This window comes from Phaethon aethereus (genome assembly GCF_964289735.1).
Source record: "Phaethon aethereus genome assembly, chromosome: 2".
Classification (NCBI taxonomy): domain Eukaryota; kingdom Metazoa; phylum Chordata; class Aves; order Phaethontiformes; family Phaethontidae; genus Phaethon; species Phaethon aethereus.
This window is the reverse complement of record NC_138582.1, coordinates 28,379,571-28,403,645: the sequence shown is the minus strand read 5'-3', so window position 1 is coordinate 28,403,645 and position 24,075 is coordinate 28,379,571. Positions and strand designations below refer to the sequence as shown.

At 40.2% G+C, this 24,075-nt stretch overlaps 1 protein-coding gene across 2 annotated transcripts in view; it reads right to left on the bottom strand.

Moving 5' to 3' along the window:
• The window catches only part of RUNX1T1 (RUNX1 partner transcriptional co-repressor 1), a 117,860-nt gene that overhangs the window by 2,708 nt on the left and 91,077 nt on the right, over positions 1–24,075 (bottom strand). For both annotated transcript variants that reach the window (XM_082015313.1, XM_082015312.1), the window contains exons 8-10: positions 23,476–23,677; positions 14,612–14,680; positions 8,096–8,286 (exon numbers count right to left, since the gene is read on the bottom strand). In XM_082015313.1, the coding sequence (XP_081871439.1) occupies positions 8,096–8,286; positions 14,612–14,680; positions 23,476–23,677 (462 nt within the window). The remainder of the gene's footprint in view (positions 1–8,095; positions 8,287–14,611; positions 14,681–23,475; positions 23,678–24,075) is intronic.

Sequence of the window (24,075 nt, the reverse complement as noted above, 5' to 3'; positions counted from 1 at the left end):
ACCAACACACAGAAACAGATGTTTTTGGTAGTTAAATGTGGGGAATTCAGACTCCTTGTCTGGCATCACCTGGTTTTGATTCAGTATTCATTGTTTCGGGTTCGTTTTGCTCAAACTCTGTCCAGTGCTGGAGAGGTAAAACCACCTTTGGAAATGGATCGCTGTACTATTCTTGAAACCCTTTTCTTTAAAAGACCTTTTACCTCCACAATGAAAAATAACTATAAGTAATTTAGAACACTGTACACGCGCAGACAGGTTTACGCATACATGGCAAGTTTGTATTAGCCTTTCAAAAAGATACAATGCCTCATCCCACTGACCAGAAAGAAAACAAATTGTGATATACCTGGATTCTCCTGCTTTTGCTATACTACTGTTTCTCAACGGTCTCATTGTACTTGTGCAAGTTTCATTTTGCCAGCTTGATGCAATTGGTAAACGTGGTGTAACTGCTCCAACCGTGCTTGCACAGAAATTCCACCTACGGCCATGCCTGCTCACCTCCTAGCTCCTCCTTTCCAACTAAATTGCCAGCCCTGGGTTTGGCCCATATTTCCTTTTATCCCCTCATCTGAAAACAAGCACACATGTACAAACCCTCCCTAGGCAGTGTTTTCCAAACGGACACTTTTCCCCACATGGAATAACGCTGAAGTCAGCCAGCACCTGCCCAGGTGCCGGAACCCCTCCTTTGAGCAGGTCCAATGGCAACACTGAAGTGCATGCTTAAATTGTGCTGGAATTATTACGAGGACGTCAAACTTTTTCTATTCAAATATCTATTAATATAGGCCAACTTCTGAGGAATCTTCATTTTGCTTCCCTTTTTGGGGAAGGCCTATCTGCACAGACAGAACTGCCTCCAGACGTGATCAGAGCCACTGTACAGTATTTCAGTATCTAACCACAAGATCTGTATTGATGTCAGAAAACAGTCATTTAATTTTAACAGTACTGGTTCAACCTTCTTATTAAAAGAGTCATCAATTAGCTATCAGCCTGTACAGAACATGAAAAGTGATACAGAAGTGCAAGACTTTCATGAAGGGACAAAGCTCTGAGCTGGCTCCTTACATGATTACTTAATGTGTCCTACATTGTCTGGTATGTGATTTTGTCCATTGAACATATTATTTCTAATTTAACAGGTCATTACAGCTTTAGTGTAATTAATTGTGGGAATAAAAGCACATAAAATACAAGAATTTCAAAATAAATTTTGCAGCTCACGTTTCTGCAACAATTTCTTGCGTTTAAAAATCACTGCAGTGCAAATTAGCATAAACAAGCACACATGCCATGGGGAGCTCGCACTGCCATAGCAGCTGGATTTGACGGGCAGAACTCCCTGTCCTACACAGCCCTCACCACTGTGGCCGTTCACTGTTCCTTCCCATGTGTGAGTAGTGAACAACAGCAGTAAAGATCAGGCTCAAGCACTGCAAGCTTTGGCAACAGATGCTTTCTGTTCACATTGCTGGCAGCTCCAGAGCCCACGTTCTACCAAAGAAAAGCCAGGCTTGAGATGCCAGCTACTGGCCCGCGCTGTTCTTCGTACACCCTTGCTCACGTGTTCGCAGTTGATCCACGCATCGTGAACAGAGCTTGAGCTCACTATGGGATTGAGCATGCTCAAGGTATCTTCCCACCTGGGAACTCTAGAGCACGCTATAAGGCCTAAGCAGGTACTTCTGTACCAGCAAAATGGAGTGCCCGGTCTGAACTCCACAGACAGCGTCTCAGATAACAGGAGACTACGATGTCATGTTGTTGACAAGGTGGCAAACGTCATACAAGGGAGTATGAGCAGGACTATGGACTGTTTTACACCTGATTTAAGACTCTCCACCTCCTAACATTGGCAAGACCCAGCCTGGAGTACTCTGTCCTGGTTGGGGTGATGCACTTCAAATACAGGAAATCAAGTAAGACAAATAAGACTTGAAAAGAACCCAGAGAAAGGCAGTCAGAATAATCAGAAGTCAGACAAACACAAGCTATGAGAAGAGACTGAACATACTCAGACTGTTAAACCTAAGGAGAGAGTGTAGCCCAAAAGGGGATGATAGCACCCAAACATCTTGGGAGGCTACTGCAGTGAAACAGGCAATGACCACGTCTACACGGATGAACAGGGAAAGTAACAGGATCAAACATGCAAGAAAAAAGGGGAAGAGATGTTATGAGTAACCTTTTTAAGGACAATCACAAATTGCTTAGAGGTGCTGGAGAATCTCCATCACTAAAGCACAGGAAAAGCAAGTATCTTACAGGAATGATACAGCTAGAGTTGATCATGCTTTGGGAAAGGGAGTAGCAGATCTCTCAAACCCTCTCCTGTTCTATCTTCTCTGTCTTTAGGTAGTGACCTGCTACAATGCGCTCCCAGCTCGTGCTTTATAGAGTTCCAGATGTAGCTAAAACTAGGAGGAGGACTGCATTACAGTTTAACTCTGCATTGATTTGCCTGTGAAACAGTGAGGTTATACAAAAGGCCAGATTCTCAGACTACGTAATTCAATTTAACTTCACTACCTTGAAAAAGGATTAATTCAATGAAATTGGGCTAAATTACACCAGATGGGAATCTCGCTCCGAATCTATGCCACCGATCATATTTCATCCTTCTCTTTTAACTGACAAGGGACATCAGTCTTAGGTCAGAGCCTTATCTTAGGTCAGACTCTTAGTTCTCATGCACTTAAGCTTCCATCTTCAAACAACAGAACTCAGAAACTTCTGTTTGCCATCATGAAAATTCTTAAAAACAAATAGTCTCCTTTTCTGTGGTCTCCAGTACCAGGACACATACTTGTCAGTAATTTTTCCCATCCCATCACTTTCATCTTTGAAACATTGAACCACAATTGAGTATTTGCTTTCCTCTGACACCTCCAGCTGAGAGACAGTGTAGAGCCTGCTTAAAGAAGAAAAAAAAATACAAATGGACCTTGACATGTCAAAGAGATATGAACTCTGAAATACTGTAAATACAGTGTCAAACACTGCTATGTCATCTTTGACAAATTCTGGATTTCCCTGGTTTACCAGGAAAGGAAGCATGGCTGGGTACAAAGAACCCAGATTTTTCCTGGTCCTGCAATGTCCATGGCATTCAAAACATTGTCACTGCTAACCACAAGAAAAATAATATCTAGAAATCACTGAAACTACAGTGGCACAGATTAGGACTGTATGAGCCACTGAACACCAGTGCAAAAAAAGTTGTTTATGAACGTTCTGTCCAAGACCCATTAGAAGGGGAAACACATTGGTACTTTGGAAATTCCCACGCCGCATCAAAATGCAGCACTCCGTACAAAGATATTCAAACCTTTAGATGCTTCTAGTGAAGTTACACCTATCACTGAACACTCCAAGCTTGCCCAAGCCACTGTTTATTGTGTGAAGTACATCTACGTTCATACAAGTCAGCACGAGAGAAGCCAAATCCTGAAAACAGAAGTGCGGAGAAGCATACGGAAGAGACGTGAAAGCTGGCTAGCCAGGCTTAGCTTAGTAGTCTGGGGCAGTGCCAACGTTCACATCACATCTGGACTGATCCTGCGCAGGACACATGGCTCTGGTGCCTCTGTACCACCCACCACCGCAGGGGACGATGTGCTACTTTCTAAGAGATGCCCAGCCAAAAAAAGTAAACGTTAGCTGACATATGTATTAAATTTAATACCAGCTTAAAAACGAGGCTTGCCTGACTCACAGCATCTGATGCTCAGCGTCAGGTTTGCTGGCACAGTCCTGGTCTCAGCAGATTGGTCAGCAGAGATTGAACCCAGCTGTCCTCAAAACGTCAGGTAAGTGTGATATTCACACACAGCATAAACTGCTGCAATATAAACAAGCCCTAACATTACACATCTCTTAAAAGCAGTGTTGGACCAGTTACATACTTGTTTTATCTGAGCAGATGTCAGCATCTGCTTTAAGTAGAGAGAACCGAAACATTTGTGTTCCTTCCCCGTCCCCAGCCCCCACCCTACTCAAAAGTGAGGAAGAACACCGAGTGTCAGATTTTTCAGTGGCATTTTATACCAGAGCAGAAAGACAGATGTTTTGATGATTTTTTTTTCCTCCCTACAATCTGGGCAGCCAGTCTCTTTGCTAAGCTGTTCACCCTTACTATTAAAATTGATTTGCACAACAGTACATTGCAGCCAAAGCAAGCATGGCAGTCATTAAAGAGTAGGCTGCTCACACATGTTTCTGTACTTAGCCAAGTCAACTGCTGATGAATGGGTCATCTTTTGTCAAGCAACTGTAAGGAACTGGTAAAGAAATAATTTGTGGTTCAGGAACAGCCATGCTGACAGGTAGGCCTTCTCCTGTCCTTCTGCTTTCCAACAGCAATGTGCTCTGTTCGCTGGTCTTCAACCAACATCTCATTATAATAACAGAACATAACGAACATGTCCTGGCCAGTCGCAAGGCCTTACGCTGAGAAATTACAGAAATCTTTAGAAAGTAAATGTACAGGCACAGAAGCAGTGTCACTGCGAATTAAATCATACTGAACAATTCAAATACAAGCAAAGAACAATAGTTCAGCAAGGGACCAGGTCAGGGTCAGAAATTAAAACTATACTATGTAATGTGGTGATTCTCAGAATATTGCAGACCACTTCTTAAAACTTAGGATGCTTCCAAATATCACAAACTCTCCTATTAGTCCTCTCACTGTCCTAAGCAACCTTTATGTTGCTCCGGTCAGTTGAACAAGTCCAGCTTTACTGTTTTCTTGCAGACAGTCTTGCAGTCAGGGATGCTACTTTTTCTGGGTTAAAAACAAAGCAAAACAAAACACAACACAAAAAAACCCTCCAAAAACCAGGAAAAAAAACACAAAATCCCCACAAGAACAACCACCGAAATAAAAAAAAAACAATCTGCTTGTCTTTGTGAAACCTATGAAAGGTCTTGGATGAGTAGACTACACATTATCTTAAAATTATAGTAATTACAAAAATCTTGAGTCTTAGCACCAGTTATCACTTTGAGCTCTGGAGAAGACTGCAATAGAAATCATGCCACAAAGTCCTCACACCAGAGCAGCTCCAAGATGCCTCAGCTAGGTCCAGGTTGCATTTTACTGAATAACAAATGAAGAGCTGTAAGCGAGAAACCTTGCCAATAGACAGGGAGTGGCTGTATCAGACGAAAATTATATCTGATGCATTAGAAATCTGGTGCCAAATTCCCATCTCCATTCATAGTTTCCACAGCCAAAAGAACAAACAACACTCGTGGGAGAAATACTCTCTGTCAAGAACTGCATGGAGATTATATAGCAGCCTATACTGAGCTCTCTTGCAGGCCTTGGCATAATGTCCCGCCACGGATAAGAAGTGAGGAGCGATGCTCAGCCTTCCTCTAGACCTGTAAGACTGCAGAAGCTGCTACTTCAGCATCCTCATATTTGGAACTGGGAATATTCTAGCCCTGTTAATACTACTCCAGTGTCTTTAGTACACAGGAATCTGCGTTGCTAGAAGCGTACTACTGAGAGTTGCAGAGAGAAGTTATGGAGACATAACTGGGACAAATGAGGAGGAAGGTTCACAGGGAGATAGAGAGATAATGAACACCAAGGCAAACGTGAAGTTTTATTCCTCAGTATACAGTAAACATAAGGTCTCATCTCCAAAGAAACCCTTTTCGAGCACTGGCAAACTGATTCTCCTGTCCTCAAAGATGTAGGAAAAGGTTGGCCCATTTTTACAAGAGTTATTTAAAAAAAAAAGACAGCCTGAGTTAATAGGTAATCATTGGAAGCATCACCCTCAGTGGCTGGAGTTTGCTATAATTAGAAGTCAAAGAGGGACTAATTATAAAAGCTTAATAGACACATCTAACTCTCTGTCATACTCAAGTATCACTGTCGTCTCCCTTCACAAATTAACCAAGCAGCTGTAAACACAAACTGAGCAAATTTGAGTTCTCTCTGCAGGTCACTAAAACCCTAACTTTTTCACCTTGCAGCAGGCACACTGATGTGCCACTCATGACCACAGGGGTGAACGTTGCAGGACCAGGCCATTAGACTTCATTTTAAATAGCTTCCAAATATGTAGGTTGGTCTCGGTCCGGGAGGCTTGTATCCTCCCTCAGGATGCACAGCCCTGAGAACATCTGTAACCCTATGAGTCACGTTTCATTAGAACACAATTAAAAGAATTATTTGCCTTTTTTTTAAAGTCCTGTTTCCAAGAATTGAACAACCTCATAAGCAGTTCTTCTGGAGACGAAGTAAAGATGTCTGTCGTTATACAGCCTCTTCCAGACCTGTGACTCCTCAGGAGTGAATTACAGCACACAAACTCTCTACACACTCCTTTGGATGCACATTTGCTTGTGGAAGAATGGGCTGTATGTATTGGCAGATAGGTACTTCCTCTGTCCTGCCTACGCTGTATGAGTTCACTAAACAGATTTAATTTGCAGTTTCCTCCAAAGGCATTTACCTTTGGAATTTTGGTTTTAGCAATAGGAGTCTCTTGTATATATATATACACACACACAAAATGACAGCTCTTTAATGTTGCTAAGTCAGACAAATGTCCTTTCTATGAACATAGTGCAGGAAAAATGTCCTTGAGTATCTCACATACAAAATGCCAATAAATTGAATTTATGTCTCATTTAATCTGCAGTCGAACAGTTAGTACTTAAAGGGTACATACACTTCCCCTAGTCCCTTTCTTCCTGAGAAACTTTCAGATGCTGGAAATCAATTCCTTTTGTCTCCTTGTTATTCATCTGCTACACATTAAGGAGAAACTTTGAGCATTCAGTGATCCCACAATGGTCTTTCATCTCCAGAGACGCCTGGTATGAATTAAAATCTTACGCTCCCTCAAATTATGGATGCATACTGCAGCATGCCACTGACTTATCCGCTCGTGATTTTTGCCAGTTTTCTCAGCATGCTGCAGCTAGCTCATCTGCATCTTTCAACTTAAATGACTTTTCTACAATGCTGCCCATCCAGCCCATGAAAAGTGCTTTGACAATAGTGTACACAAACATGTATGTCCATGCAACAGGTACCGCGATCTACTCTTTTTTTCCAACCCCCTGCCATTTTGAATTTATATTAAAATGTGGTTTTACTACAGCCAAGATCTTAGTACAAGAACAATAAATACTTCATGAAAGTGATGTTCTTTCATTTCAGTGGTCTTGAGAGATGAAGTTTATATACAAGTAACTTTTGACTGACGTCATTTCTTTGTCATGTCTCTTTTTAAGGGCCGTTTTAACTTAGGACATTGTTTTTCTGTAACGGACATAAAATTTAATTGCTATCTAGACTGCTGCAGCACCGGTCAAACACACGCTGCTCTTTCACTCCCTCCTTCCAGCTAGTCGTGCTGCTGGATGTCCCGCACCGCAGCAATTCAAGGCTGCCATTCTCTGGTCTGAAAGAAAATCAAGGCTTAACATACTTATTCTTGTTTTGCCCTTTGTTGCTCTTTCAGTCTATTTTTCCTCCTTCAAAATGCCGTTTGCCCAGTTCTCAACTCAAATACTCCCTGCAGCCAAAGTAACACATTCAAAATAACAAAACACTTGCAAATCTACATTTGCATTCTGTCCTACAGGAAGCATCATCTTTTGCCAATCGCTTCTACATCCAGCACTTTCCCCAGACAAGCTCTTAGCCGCCTTGCTCTACAATCTCTTAAATAACCGTTTCTTTGTTTAAATTAAATTTCAGCGTGAAATATTATCCACCAAACAATCCCGTCATCTATTCAATACAGTAGCTTGAAGACCTTGAAGATAAAGCTACTGAAAAGCTAAATTATAACAGAAACGTGCGCATTACGTGTAGCCCTGAACAGCAGTTAAAAGGTGAGAACACAGCTCAAGTTCAGTAGCTGTTTTGGGCTCAGATTACAACACAGTCAAGAAAATTTGGAGCTCAGCATGCGCCTGAAATAAGCGTCCAAAGCTACCGTGCGAAGAGTTATTAGCAGGCACTGAACTCCGATGCTGCCCGAACGGCCCGTGCCAGCTAGACTACAGCTGGTCCAGACACACCTATGGTTTGCAGCCACAGCAAAGGCCTTACCTCGCTTGAATCCTCCTGCTGATTGATGACAGCTAGTGCGTCCTCCGCAGCCTGGCGCTTGGCTTCCGCAACAGTGCGCTCCATCTTAGCTCTCTCTGAAGTGATCATGTCATGAGCTTTCCGCTCTGCCTCTGACACTGCCTTCTGCAACTCGGCCATCGCCTGACGCTTTACTTCATTGACAGCTTCCTCTGCAAAGGAGGGAAGAAATCCTCATCAGCACAAGACGTCTGGCACGGGGCAACGTAGGACTGCTGCACGAAATGCAGCAGATACTCTATTATATTGAGAGTCTTCACTCTGAGAGGACACAAAGGAACCTTGCTCCTCAAGAGTCTTCAAGACCACCTAGGTGCTTCTTTACTTCCCCATCACCAAAAGCTCTCACAAGTCTCTAACACTTGTGATGATTCTTGTTATTTTGACTCACGGTCAGTACTTCTTTAGGTACAGACACGTCAGATCTCTGTCGTGCTATTTTTGTAATCATCTTCAACATTTTACTTGGAAAATTGGATTTGCAGCACACCAGATTTACCAATAACTTTGGCAAGAATTATTATTTAAGACATAACATTACAAGACTTTTTAAAAAATGGATCTTTAAGCTCTGGAAATGAAGACAGGATTTCTAGTCATTAACAATTTTTTTTTCCCCGTATGTTAACAAATAAATACATGATGTTAAGAAACCCCCAAGAGTTTATTTAAAAAACTTAAATCAGTGGTCCAATATCTTTTCCTGGACATATAATTTTACAAGCCAAAATTAAAATTTGTTTATGAACATTCATTTGACCTCTTGATCTCTCCTTCAAACCCATGTTTACACTATGAAGACTTGACTTCCTGGCTCCGCCGAGCTCTTGAGCACACCACAGCCAGCAAGGCTTCAGCGCACAATTAACACCGAGCAGGGGCACACCACTTCATTAAATTCAAATCTTTGTGCTTCTTGTAAAATAACTAAGACAGTGCGAGACGTTTCTTGGGTATACACTAGTGTCGTATCTTTTATTCCGGAAAACATGGCTTGTCACAAATTAGTTCTTTGGGTTTTGATGCAGGAAGAGTGTAAAGATTTTACTAATGAACAGTCTTTTAATTGACAACTAAAACAAGTAATTTCTTTTTTTTTTTAATTAACTGCTCTAATTAACAAGGAAACCATCCTCCCCCTGAATTAGTTTATCTAATTTTCATCTTTATTCAAAGCAAAATGACAATGATTAATTGAAAATTTAATAAGCAGTAATTATTAACTTGGCAAACCTAGTACCAATTAACACTCTATTAAAACTAATTATGACATGTTTCATTCAAGTGTTTGCACTTAATTGTTTCATCCACTTAAAAACCACCTTAATTAAATGTTCTGTTTAATTAAAAACATAGATTTTTAATAAAAATGTTTTACTGTAGATTAAAATCTAAGTATTACAACCGTGTTACAGGTTTAAGTTTTAGTCCATGTATTACCCCATGTATTTGTACATGCACACAGACCTAGCTCTTACATACAGATGCTAAGTCAAGAATTCTCGAGTTTCTATGTCTCATAGCTCTGCACTTGTTATTTTAAAAAAAATAAGGACTACATAAAATTTCCATTTTCAGTTATTAAGCAAATTACAATAAAGACTTAACTTTAAGCCATGTACTGACTAAAATTGAACTAATGAACATGAAAGAAGAGTTCTATTATTCTGTGTTTGAGTCTGTGTTACGTGTGTGCATGTCTGCGAGAGATGTTTCAACTGAAGTTTTCGAGGGAGGGGAATTTAGAGATAAAACTTATGCCTTTATTTTTATGAGGCTGAAAAAATGCCCTTATATTACCCTACCATAAATGTTGTTTAGGGGAAAGCCTCAGGAGAGGAAAAAATCATACCCTTCAACCATACAGCCATGGCTTAATTTACTTTGAATATTCAAGGTGAATTAAAATTCTATCTAAGTGGCAATACAGGACAATAATTTTTGCTTACGATCAAAGCTGCAGCTAGACTAATTGTCTATGCAAATCAGGCAATTTATATTTAAATTATGCATTCCTATTCTAGTCCCACAGGCACACACAGATCAGCAATGGGAATTGGTAGGACATTTGCAAGGTGCTTGAATATTTATTACCAACTGCAAACATTCACGGATCGTGAGAAAAGAAATATACACAGGCAAACATACAGATGCAATTTTATTATCATTTTCATAAAAATGAGGCAACTTAAATACAGGCATTTTGTGTCTATGAACTGCCGTTATTAACAAAGTGGATTTTTTTGAGAAAATCTGTATTCTTGCTGGTATTTGCTACAAATAGAAATTATCTTTGTATGGCATGATGCACTTTCATTACATCATATAAATTTAGTTTTACGTTAAGGTGTTTGCAGTGGTTAGAAATGCCAGTTTAAACTATTATATTAACAGAAGCACAATACTCCAACATTTTACACAGACTCCCAATTTTGTAGTTTCTCATCCTACATAATCTACTTCTTTACAGTCCAAATACAGAAATTGAACTTCATATTCTAACTTCTATATTGCACAAGTTTTTTTGCAAAGCTTCTAAGAATGTGAAGATGCTAAAAATGCCTATGAGGCTATATGCCTAACTGATACTTTTTAATTGGCATAAACGATGGATTGGATTTTAGTATTGCCATTAACTTTCACAACAGAATTTGTGTTGTGCTGTACTAAGTGTGAAAACAAACAGTTAAAATACACCAGGTTTTTTGGTCATAATGCACCACGATTACTTCAATACATTATCACAGAATCACAGAATCACTAAGGTTGGAAAGGACCTTCAAGATCATCAAGTCCAACCATTAATCCAGCGCCACCATGTCCCCTAAACCATGTCCTGAAGCGCCACGTCCACACCTTTTTTGAACACTTCCAGAGATGGTGACTCCACCACCTCCCTGGGCAGCCTGCTCCAGTGCTTGACCACCCTCTCGGTGAAGAAATTTTTCCTAATATCCAATCTAAACCTCCCCTGGCATAACTTGAGGCCATTTCCTCTCGTCCTATCACTGGTTACTTGGGAGAAGAGACCAACACCCTCGTCGCCACAACCCCCTTTCAGGTAGTTGTAGAGAGCGATGAGGTCTCCCCTCAGCCTCCTCTTCTCCAGACTGAACAACCCCAGTTCCCTCAGCCTCAATTCATTATGAACTTCATAATGAGTTCATTATGAAGTCATGAACACCCAATTAAACTAGACGAAATTTCCATCACTGATTTTCTGCACATCTTTTTAAACTAAATGTTTCCAGTACCTAGATATTTTATAGACATAGAGTGCAGGCTTCATAGTTTCAGATAACAATAAAAACTGTTAATATCTGTGCAGGAAAAGTTATAAGCAACAGTGAAGGAGTTTTTATTTGCCTTGACAGTGCTGAGCTATGAAGACCAAGAAGGTTTCCAATATCAGAAAACATGGATCTGGAAGTTTTTAAAACCAGATACCTAAGATGCATGTATCTGCATCCTCCATTTTCCCACTAATGCCAAGCATTCTTTCGTTTGAGGAATGCAATTGAGATCTTCCTTCCCTTTCAGTAGCACTAATTCATGAGAGAAGCTCCAGGGAGCCAACAGCTTGTGTGGAGTAGGCGCTACTCAGCATGATTAGAGGTCCTTGGAGCTGACTCAGGAGAGGTATTCAACTCATCATTCACTGCTGTATATAACCTGACATGATGATTCATCAGCCAGCTCCTGGTCACCTCCCTCACCTCACGGGCACACTCAGTCCACATGATGAGAAAAGAAATGAGGTGGGCCGGGGAGCAGTCCTGTGCCGCCATGACATTTGCATCATCTCACTCTCAGGCTGACCCTGGCAAAGGCAGCCATTAGGAGTTGGTGACATGAGTTACCTCAGCTTCTTACTCCAAAATGCACCATCCCTTTCTCAGGACTATCCTGGAGAATGTGCAGGAGCCTTATTGTCTTTGTATGACAACGTATGGTCATTCCATACCTGTTTGGTAACTCCAGAGCTTCCATCTGGACTGCCATGAACAGTAGGCCTTGCTAAGTGATAGGGGATGGCTGCAAGACAGTATCCTCATGACACACAAAGAAGCTAAGGCAGCAGCCCACAGTGGGCATGGGATCTTCTCAGTAGTTAACAAAGACAAATAGGTATTTCCAGACAGCAAGTCATCCAACCTATGATCTGACTGATCCTCTTCATGTGCCTGCCTCTCTCTTGACTATGGAGAGACAGCAAGAACCTGGTTTGGACTCTTCATCTACATACCCATAAATCAATGAGATGAATCAGGATAACGATGTCTTCTTTCCACTGATGTATGGAACTGAATTTGGTTCACATGGCTTTCATTCACAAGGTGCTGCATACCATGTGCTTGCTCCAACAATCAGAGTCTCCAAAGTTTTAAAGTGAATCTCTTTTTCACATGCTTTTGAGGTTGCTTTTTAACAGTTTTTATGCCACATTCTTTCAGTTCAATCAATTTAGCATCCAATCAGACGTTTATACTTGATTCAGCTGTCTACATGTTGGTCTTTACCAACATTTGAGATACCAAGATATCCACATTGAGCCATCAGAAATGACTTGTGAGAGATTTGCAGCCTTCTTGACCAGCAGTTGCAGCCCAGCCAGGAAACTACAGAGCATCTCAAATGGCACTCGAGACCTATTCTTACAGAACTGAATTGCACCTTTACTGCCTTGAACTGATTATGAAATTGTGAAGACCTCCAACTTCAGTGCACTCTCCTTGAAAATGAAGGATCATGATTTACGAAGAGCAGTATGCTTTCTGAATTTTTACTATGGTTAGTAACAGATATAGGTGTGCATCCAGTAGAAAGTCAGACTTCTTTTTTTCTCCAAGTCATGAGCATGCTCGGTTAATACAGGGAATCTGATTTAAACCCATGTCAGCATGAAAACAGAGACTAGAAATGGGACCAAAGGAAACCGATGATATATATGTTCACAGGAGGACATGTTACAGCTCCTTTACACTACCATTTCTGGATATATGCACTGTGAATGCACATCCAATTTCATAACTCAGGCTGATAGCTTCAATTAATTCGTATTGATAGCTTATGAAGAAACTTTTTTTCTTCCATGGTATGGTATCTAGGAGTCATAAATGACCTGATATGCCTAACAGCATCAAAACTTAGATTTTGGAAAAAGAATAAAGTTCCTGAAACTTCGCTGAACAATGCTCCTCTTAGTGAGATTTCCCCGGGACTGATTATTTTTTCATAATTTCATTTAAGATGTTAACACAAATGTGGCAAAACTATAAAAATACTTTTGGGCATTGAGTTACACAGGCTACACTTTCCTTGGACAAAAGAAAAATATGTAGATTATTTTGTTATTTTTCACAGAAAACGCAACAGTTCCAAAAAGACTAATTAACATAATGACACATGTAGACTTTACATGATAAACCCACATCAGAAACAACACAACTTCTTGTCTGATGCAACAACATACCAGCAGAACATTTTTACACATATGTTCTGTATCTGGTTTAAAATACACCAAAAAGCAGCAAGCAATTGCAGGAGATTTGATCAGAAAGCCTCAAAAACTGCTGCATATTTGCCATTTAATCATTAACTCCTGCTCAGACAGCTGCAGTAGACTTTATGGTTATACAGGTGTTCAAAAGGGGAGGGTGTGTATGAGTGTACATATAGAAGCTCAACTACCTCGCTGGAGTTCAAGAGCTACCTCCTGGCCGCCCTGAAAACAAGGAAGCTCTGAAATCGATGTCAAAAGAGCAAAGGTTTAGCTCTGGCACCGCAATAGGATCCTCGCCAGGAAACTCCTGTGCTCAGGCGGAGTTCTAAAGCCTTGGAGAAAATTCTGTACAACCACAACATCTGCCCATGGTGCTTTTCAAGCGCGCGGGGAAGATGCTGTCAGTGCCCGTGCAACCACCCAGGGCAGCTGCTGAGATGCGATCTTGCTTACTTCATTGAAAACTTTGCAAGTTTATGGAGCACAGACTTCACTTGGGGCTGACGGGCACAAAATCTTTTTTAAAATTAAGAATGGTTACATTGCATAGCGGGAGGTTTTTCTTTAACAGGTATACTTGGGTTTTTTCCCTCCTTTGGGAATTCTGACCTTAACTAGGTAAGAACCATGAAGCTTAAAAAAAAAAAAAAACCCACACAAACTTTTTTTTTTTAAATTGCTAACAGACTGAAACTTTAGCATATCAAGTTTCAGCCTGAAACCATTATAACCCCAGAAAATAGGGGTCCTAAATGGAAGTACTGATATTCCCCTAAATATAGCAGCAGATGCTTCTATTATAAAGATTATTTCATGTCCTGATCAGTTCCAGTTTAAGATTATTAAACACAATTTCTTCTTGTTACTAGTAAGCCCCCCCCCCTTTTTTTTTCGTTTTCATTCCTCACATCAGTGCATTAACAACTGCACACAGCTGCCAGAAGACTAAGCTGGTGTTTTTAAACAGTTCTTACCAGCTTTCTTCCAGATCTCCTCTGGCACGTATCCAGACGCAGGCCTGTGAAGGAATTCCCGATGCGATTCTGCAGGAGGAGGGGATGCAGAGGGAAAAAGAAAGAGCATCGTAAGCAATGCTTGCTTCTTGAACAAGGCTTAGAGAAATACCTTTTCCCTTTACTCAGAGAAAAAAAAAAATCACAGGAAGTTTTTTCTTATGCAAAATAAAATGGATGCTGTGGCTGCAGCCCACAAATGTCACATATAGACCAGATCAACGTTTAGGACTCAAATGTCTCATCTCAAGCCAAGCTGAGACTAGTTCGCTTTATTTCTATTTTATAGTGTTTCAAGTCAATTCTATATGACAGTTTCCACACTTTTAAGGCTGGCTTTGTGAGACTGAGGGAGTGATGTGCTTCATCCTTTGTCATTATGTTTATGAAAAGGAAGAAGAAAGAGGACAACAGTCCGCATTTGGCACTTGTGCTCTGTGAAAACAGAATGGCTACTGACAAGCGGAGATAAAAGCCAAGATGTCATTCCAGTGATCAAATAAGCTGTCCACAGAAAAAGAAAGGGGTGTTTCTCTATGTTCAGAGCTACACTTTCCTATATCTGAGCCCACATTGGTAACTGTAGCTGCACGAGTTTGAAAAACAGAACCTTTAACTTTAGGTTAAGCCCCTAAATACATATGCTGCCAAACAACCTCCCTGGAGCTGAAGCTCGTAATTCACCCACATATTTCAATCACATTTTGACAGCTCTTTCCTCCCCTCCTCTTTTTTTAAAGGGTTTAACCTCTGGGCCTGAGCCTAAGAGCTCTGAAATCAGCAAGATCCCTTCCACACGGACTTCAAAGACGCAAGATCAGACAATACAGAAAGAAAATTCACTTTGGCCTGTAATTTAACATACAGATTCTCAGCAGATGAAAAGCTGCTCTTTCCAAATACAGTTTAAAAACTGATTAACTATTTTTCAAAGTAATAGAGGAGAAATTAAAAAAAAAAAAAAAGAAAAAACCATAAAGTAAGTTCATTGCCATGATTACTATTGCCTGTGTGATAGAATTCAATCATCAAAATAACTTGATTTATTACATTAGAGATAAAGTTTGCATCTTTTTAGAGAAGTTGCCAAAAATTAATTGTCCTGTTTTGACTTCTGTGTTTGAAACGTAACAAAAGCAAACATGCCATTCTTTGAATACTAATTTTTACTAAATATATTATTTTTTGTATCTTAAAGTTGTTCTTATTCACTAACTTGGTCAAAAAGAAGTAGTTTTACGAAAAAGGTCGAATCATTAGGTTTTGCAAATCGTTTTTCAGACCACCACACATATGCACGCAGTGCTGTTTACATACAGTAGGCTACAGAAACTTAAACACATTTAAAAGATGCTGTTTAGTATCGCAGACAGCTAACAAAGGTGGAAATGACGGGCCGTTCACAGCTACGCAGAGCAGGGAATCCCAGTCCCTGCGCACTGTTCCACAGATGCGGTTTCTAAGCACATGGATCTGCAGCCACCGATGGGGTGGACCGAATCTTCCCATCTGACAGGCATCTGGGTGGATTTCCCCAGCTCCTCCGCTCGTCGCTAGAGTATGGGATGAAAATAAACCGGATTTTCGTAGGCAGAATTTCACACCTCTGGAGCATAAAATGATGGGGGTGTGTACGTAAATGTGTGTGCAACATTCTGCAAAACAGTTAGCTATTTACACGGGTTTCATCGACACGAGGGAGGACCTCAGACCTGATGCTGAAAATGGGAACGCTCCCAGCATCACTTGGCTCATGGTTCTGGAGACGGCAAGTATCATTGTGTACACTCCTCTCGTCCCTTGGAGGCTTTTAGACTTATGGGAACAGTGCCAGTTCAGTCAGGGACAGAGGCGGTGGCAGAAAACCTTGCTTGAAAGCTCAGGAAAAATAAAGGCAAAAAAAAAAAAACCCACTCTTATTTGCTCTTCCTGCAGTATCTGAAGACCCAACCAGACTCCAAATGTGGCAGAACAAGGGGTTTGTTGCATCCATGTCTCGCATTTTGAGTTTTCCTGTCTGCTATTTAAGGTACCAACCCTGCAAGGGGATCACAACCTCCATTTAAGCCCTTTACCATGGTACTTAGTATTAAAAATAAAGAGATGTGGAGCTGATTTTTTGGTACACATGACTTTCCAAAAATGGAATTCAATGACATAAATGACCAGATTGCCAGCTAATTGTTAAAATTTCCAAAACATAAACATCAATCAAGCTCGTATTTCAACCACAAATTATTTACATGAGGAATGAGATCCTCTGCAAGAAAAATTAAATCAAGAGCTTGTGAGAGACTTTCCCATAGTTTGGAATGGTGCACAAAAAAAGACAAGAAGCACTTATGAAGATAATAAAAACCATATTTTCCAAGCAAGAAAAGTATTATTAACATGGCTATTGTTTAGTCAGTGGTGATGAGTCCATGAAAACAATCTTCTTTTCAGGGCTAAACTACAGGATGTGAACAGAGGATATAAGTCTTATATTATTCATATTTTTGAGGTAAGGTGTCCTTCAGATTAAGAACCACAGAACCTGCTCACTAAGACTAAACTAAAAGAGATCTTAACTTGGACTTCTAGCAAACTCAAACGAAAAGTAAAACAGTCGACTGAAGTCTCTAAACCACTAAATATAAAACCAACTGCAAAAAACCAGAATGAGGAAGAACGCATTATAATAATTGACTGACTATGGCACCCAGAAGTCAAAGTAAATTCTGTTTGGAAGTAAATGGAATGAAATCAAACAAAATTAAGAATAAACTGAAATGACAAGGCAGCTCATACAGAAAAGGATTAACGGAAAAGGCTCTACATGTCAGGCATAATATATTGTTTTCTAAAATGTACAGAAAAAATACTACTTTTAGTCTATCCTGAATATTTATTTTTAATAAGAAAGAAAACATTCATCCCAAAAAATCCTACAGTCACAATATGGTGCCGGGTTCCATATGGGCCCTGGCTATTTATTTCAAGAACTCATTCAGTCATAAGAATCACTGACAGTTAGTTGATCAAACAGATTTCTGGAGTTCAGCAAGTAGAAATATCCTATAGACTGCCTATTTTTCATGGTTTTAAGATAAGGAGACTAGGTGCTGAACGTACTGAGAGAGAGAGTTGTGAAATTATAAGAGCAGAAATAAATATAGGTCTGGGAAGTGAAACTGTGACAAAAAGCTAGGACCAAATAAAGGATATGAACTCTTATATGATAGAGAGCAAGGACCAAACCCAAAAATCAGAATAGAAAGATTTAAAAGGAAAAGATGTATTCAAAATTGTCAAAAAGCCTAATCCATATTTGAAAGAAGGAACAGAAAATGCATTGAAAATACAAAAGAATGGAGGTTTTTATCACTGGACAATGACATCGAAGCCTATAAAAACAAAATAATAAAAACAGAGGTGAATAGCTGATCTTTTGGGGACCTTTTAGAATGTATTGTATTTATGAAAACACTGGCAGCTACAACAATACCCTACATGCCATGGAGAACACTGAGGCTCAAGCATAATAAAAGCTGCATATAACCAGCCCTGAACCACATATTATTTCATATACAAAATATATACACGTTTTTATATGTATGTATATGCTTTTCACATTTCATACGCAAGCGTTGCTTCATTCTACCCTCTAATAAATGTAACACCATTGGTGGGACACAGGCAACAAACTTCTCAGAGGAATAAATATTCATTATCATTTTTGTAAGTCAGGCTCAAAGTGTGCCACTCCAATTAATGGAATAAGTACATACAAATCTGAACAAGTCTAATACTGAATGAGACTACCTCACTAACCATGTTGGGAGGGCGTGAGATTCAAGTATTCTAATGTACATCTTTGCCCTTCTTTACCCTCTAATACATTTTTGTTGCTATTTTAACATTCCTTGAACGCACGTGAAATTGCATTAAAAATATAGTTGTATTCTCATTTAAAAAGAATAAGAAAAGGAAACCCACACATGTACTGTGTTACTCAATCATCCTCAACCAAGATCAAACTTCCAACAATGAGCAGCAATAGATTTTCTCTTCTTTTATGCCACCTATGAGTTATTTTGCAAAGCACAGCAGTAACAAGGGTGGTATAAGGAATGGATAGAAGTGATCCTAGTCCCAAGGAGTTCTGAAATGAATACTGAGAATACAAACCCACAATCATAGAATCATAGAATGGTTTAGGTTGGAAGGGACCTTAAAGATCATCTAGTTCCAACCCCTCTGCCATGGGCAGGGACACCCTCCACTAGACCAGGTTGCTCAAAGCCCCATCCAACCTGACCTTGAACACTTCCAGGGATGGGTCATCCACAATTTCTCTGGGCAACCTGGTCCAGTGCCTCACCACGCCCATTGTGAAGAATTTTTTCCTTATGTCTAACCTAAATCTACTCTCTCTCAGTTTAAAGCCATTACCCCTTGTCCTATCACTACATATCCTTGTAAAAATGCCCCTCTCCAGCTTTCTTGTAGGCCCCCTTCAGCTACTGGAAGGCTGCAATAAGGCCTCCCCAGAACCTTCTCTTCTCCAGGCTAATTAACCCCAAGTCCCTCAGCGTGTCTTCACAGGAGAGGTGCTCCAGTCCTCTGATCATTTTCATGGTCCTCCTCCGGACTCACTCCAACAGGTCCATGTCCTTCTTAAGTTGAGGGTCCCAGAGCTGAACGCAGTGCTCCAGGTGGGGTCTCATGACAGCAGAGTAGAGGGGGAGAATCACCTCCCTCAACCTTTGGTCATGCTTCTTTTGATGCAGCCCAGGATAAGTTTGGCTTTCTGGGATGCAAGCGCACCTTGCCGGCTCATGTTGAGCTTCTCATCAACCAACACCCCGAAGTCCTTCTCCTCAGGGCTGCTCTCAATCCCTTCTCCACCCAGCCTGTATTTGTGCTTGGGATTGCCCCGAACCAGGTGCAGGACCCTGCACTTGGCCTTGTTAAATTTCATAGAGTTCGCACAGGCCCACCTCTCAAGCCTGTCAAGGTCCCTCTGGATGGCATCCCTTCCCTCCAGTGTGTCGACCACACCACACAGCTTGGGGCCGTCAGCAAACTTGCTGAGGGTGCACTCAATGTTTCTACAGCTGTAGCCCAATCTAACACCATGCAATTCAGCCAGCTGAATTCACAGTCCAGCCCAAACCTCCTGTGCAGCGAGGGGATTAAGAGCAATACTTAATATCATCAGTGACCGGTATTACAGAGGCTTTATGTTCTAGAATTACAAGTTAAAAATGTTACTGTGGTATTCACACCATTCCTGTTAGCTCATGTTGAGAATATCATGTATATTACAGCAATGCTGATTATCTGCAAATGGCAAAGGAAAGATTTAATAATTGCAGCATGAACAGACATATCGGCAGGAATGTCCTGTCTGACACTGAAAGCACGAGGGGTAGAATATAAACTAGCTCTGGAAGGGTTAACATTTAAAAATGTATTAAGAAATGGATAACCTACGTGATTTTGACAAATTCATATACTTCTGAGAATCCTGGCTTCCTGGGGCAAATCCTGCAGGTATTGGCACTCTCCAGTTGGAGATTTCAAACTCTATTTTGTAAGATTTCCATTCAGATAAATTCAACAGACACAAAATATCAACATCACTGCAGACCTTCTGATGTGTGCCTGCACCACTTATCTAGAGCCTCAGCTGCACTCAATAAGGTTATAGATCTTGTTTATAACCCACGATGTTGAAGAACCCTCATCTTTAATTTATCCTACTGTGTGTATTTCAGTATACAATGGCTGATATGTGTAATTATTCACTATTAGGATGAAAGTTGCAGTCCTGCTGCAGTATGTAGTACTGAAATTCTTCAGCAGAAATGGAGGAGTTGGATGATGTATTATTCACTTCATAGACCGTCACAGTTCATCAAGTGAATATATATAAAGTCTGAGTCATTTTTAGACTTTTATATACATGTATTATTCAGATTGAAAAGAATGGACCCATCTTACCTTCAACACACTCTCAGAGAATAATGAGAGCTTGTAACCTGTTGTAGCTGGCTAATGCGTGTATTGGATTACACTGCATTAAAATGAATGATCAAATATTTCCCTTGATTTCTTAATTAAAAGTATCAACAGAAAAATATTGATCAGATACTGTGAACTGTCAAGCTCATCATGATTTACAGGGATGTCAGATTAAAAGAAGCACAAAAATCTTTGGCAGAAAAAAAGGTCTACCAGTTCAAAATGACAACCAGAATTTTCCTCAATTGCTTTTGGACTCAAACTATCTCTGTTAAATTTCAGCTCAGAGTTTTTCAGTAAGAACTATCTATGAAGACTGTGGCATAATGTTTATAGTGAGAACTTAACACTTCAGTGATGATATTTTAACTGTAAAGAAAAACGAAACAAAGGCACACACAATGTAGCCATATGGCCCCCCCTTTTTTTTCTCTTCCTAGTGGAAATGACAAGATGGATTTAAAGGGTGGATTACCTTGTTTTAAAAAAAAGTACAAAGGGGAATCACTGACATTTAGAAACCCTGCAGCAAAAAACAATATTTACATGTTATGGCACTTCAATTAAAATATTGGAGGAATTTTTCAACCCCTTCCTCCTCACTTTAAAACTAAAATAGAAAGCCCTAAACAGAACAGTGTCTCAAGTCTCATGGACACCAATTCAATTTTATTATACCCTGAATATTAGAAGTTTTAATTTTGTTAACTAGATTACTACCAGATTTGAGAAAATATAAGGGTTACCTTTCCATAGACTCTGAAGTATTTTCTGCCTTACACATCAGACATAAAAGCACTTCTTATAAATATTTACGATTGACATGGATGCTACATCACTGAAGCGATCCAAGTTTCATCTCCATGAGTCTCAGGAAGTAGTTTTTAAATCCAAAGAACAAAAATGGACATGTTAAAATTGAAATAGACTCACTCCCACCAGTTTACTTCTACTCATAGTACTGCAGAAGTGACTTCAGTCCAATGCTGAAGGCTGTGCTGCATAAAGTCTTTTTAAGCCAATAGACCTCACTGTTTCCAATAATTCATCTTGACAAAAACACAAACAAAATGATAATACAGGGATCTAATTGTACATTTGATCTTCATTTTATCTTTTGTTGCTGCTGTTGTGGTTATGACTATTTTTCTTGGATTGTGCTATTACCTGTAAAGTTTTGATGAATGTCCCCTAGTTTCTTTGGGGAAATTATAAAAACTCAGTTACCTTTTATTTTTTTTCACCTACTAACTATACTTACAAGCACTATGGCCTGGCTCTTTTTCCATCATAGTTTTACTAGGGAAGGGTGCCACTGCTTCTGATCTAGGGTTTTCCTCACAAGTGTTCTTCCTGAATGCTGTGATCAGCATTTCAGATGCCGTATTTATGAGTCTTTCTTTACATTACATTTAACGCTATTCTTACAAGCCATTACCTGAATACTTCTTTCTGAGAAGGGCTCCTCTAGGGACTAGACATATTAGTGAAGTTGGGAACAGCATTTCCATAAACTCTCCTTTCACTGACTGAAGCTAATTTATAAAGACATTGGCTCAGATCATTCGACACACACCAAAAATAAAAAGGTTGGTTTGTTATCAAGGGGTACTAAATATTACAGTAAGAACTCTAGAGATTTACCAAGAGGAAGATGGAGAGGGCATTAGAGTATTTTTTCTGTTTTTCTATTTGCAATTAAGTGAGTTTTAGATTTACTAAGTTATTCTTAAGGGCAAAAGGAAAACACAGCTTTAAATAAAATATAGTTGCAAAAGAACACACACATGCAATTCTACTAATGACCACAGTTTATGACGATCCTAAGTAGATGGCATTCAATATGGACAATTTATTTTTTAAAGATAAATATTAGACAAGCAATCATAGTTTGTTGCTCTCTTCAGAAGAGCAGAGCGCAATAAACAGGCATCACCAAGATGTGTTTCTTTACCACACCTGTCATAAAAGTGAGAGGATGAGGTAGAAGCAGGCCAACATATTAATAAATTACAGAAAGCCCACAAAATAGAAGCTTGTTTTATACAGCAGAGTCATCCTGGCGTAGCTGTGAGAGGTGCTGTGTGACTGTGAAGGTCTGCAGAGGGTGAAAGGCCAACTGCTTGCTCTGCTCCTTGTAAGCGGGCTTTGCAGCTTGAGTGGAGCTCTGAGCAGCTCCATGAAACTACACAGTGAGCAGTACCCAAACTAGCTCAGACACACCTGCGTGAGCTGCAGCGGTGGACACAGACCTAGGTGGATCATGTATGCATGGCTGTGGGCATCCCAGATGTTCTTTCTTTCCTATGCAGAAACCAAACGCAGCTAAGGAGTGCCGACATCTTTATATCTCACTTCATTTCCTTAGAAAAGACAATTTCCAAGTTCAAGTCATTCGATCTGACAAGGTGAAAGCCCTTGGTTTCACAGTGCTAACAATCCAGAGGCACCTACAGATTCTCTTAATCAAGGACGCAAGGGACGGAGTCAGAGGGACGGAGTCAGAAGGGATGGAGAGTTGGTGCACATCTCACTGCTCTGCCATCCCTACATGACAGTCTGTCCTCCCGCCCTGCTGCTCTCAGACATTGCTGAATGGAAAGCAAGTTACCAAGTATCATCAAAACCACCAAGCCATTTCACATGTAAACGGGACTATTAGGGCATAAGAGTTACAATTAATTCAGCAGTCAGCAGAGAGGAGTATTTCATCACTGTCACAAAAAAAAGAATCAGAAGAACAAATATGAACTTCATCTAGCACTCAGCTGAGCTGAAACAGGATCAGTAAGCAATTTTTAATGAGGATACTGTACCTAATGTAACTGGATCTGGATTCACTGGACTCTGCTGTCTGGAATGACTACTGCTGCTGTTACTGCCTTTTTTTAAATCTTCTGCATCACTGTACCGCCGTATCCAGTAATTAAGCTCCTCACGGTCTGCTTCTTGACATCGCCGTAGTACAGTGAGAGATCGCCTAGTTTTTTCCACCATGTCCATTATGCAGTTTAACAGCTACTCACAGTGGTGGGTGGAGCAGAGAAAGAAAACAGAATGTTTTATTGAAAAACTGACAGAAAAATAAAGAAAACATTAATGTGCTGACTGCCTGGGCTTTAAGAATGAAGGAACTTCTCCCTGTTGTTTCAAATACAGGGTTTTTTTAAGAATGACAATCCCTCCCTGTTTAACAGGAGATCCTAAACCATACAGATACAGATTTCTAGGGGGAAGGGAGAAGGGGAGAGAAAGACTGAACAGACTATAATCCCACCACTGGTGTCACATGGCACCATGGAGGCCCGGAGATCTGGTCCAGAACTGATGCCTACAAATGTTATGAGGGCTAATAAATTCAAAGAACAAATGCAATTAACCAGTACTAAGGGCGAGGGTCATGTGTCCCAGATCCA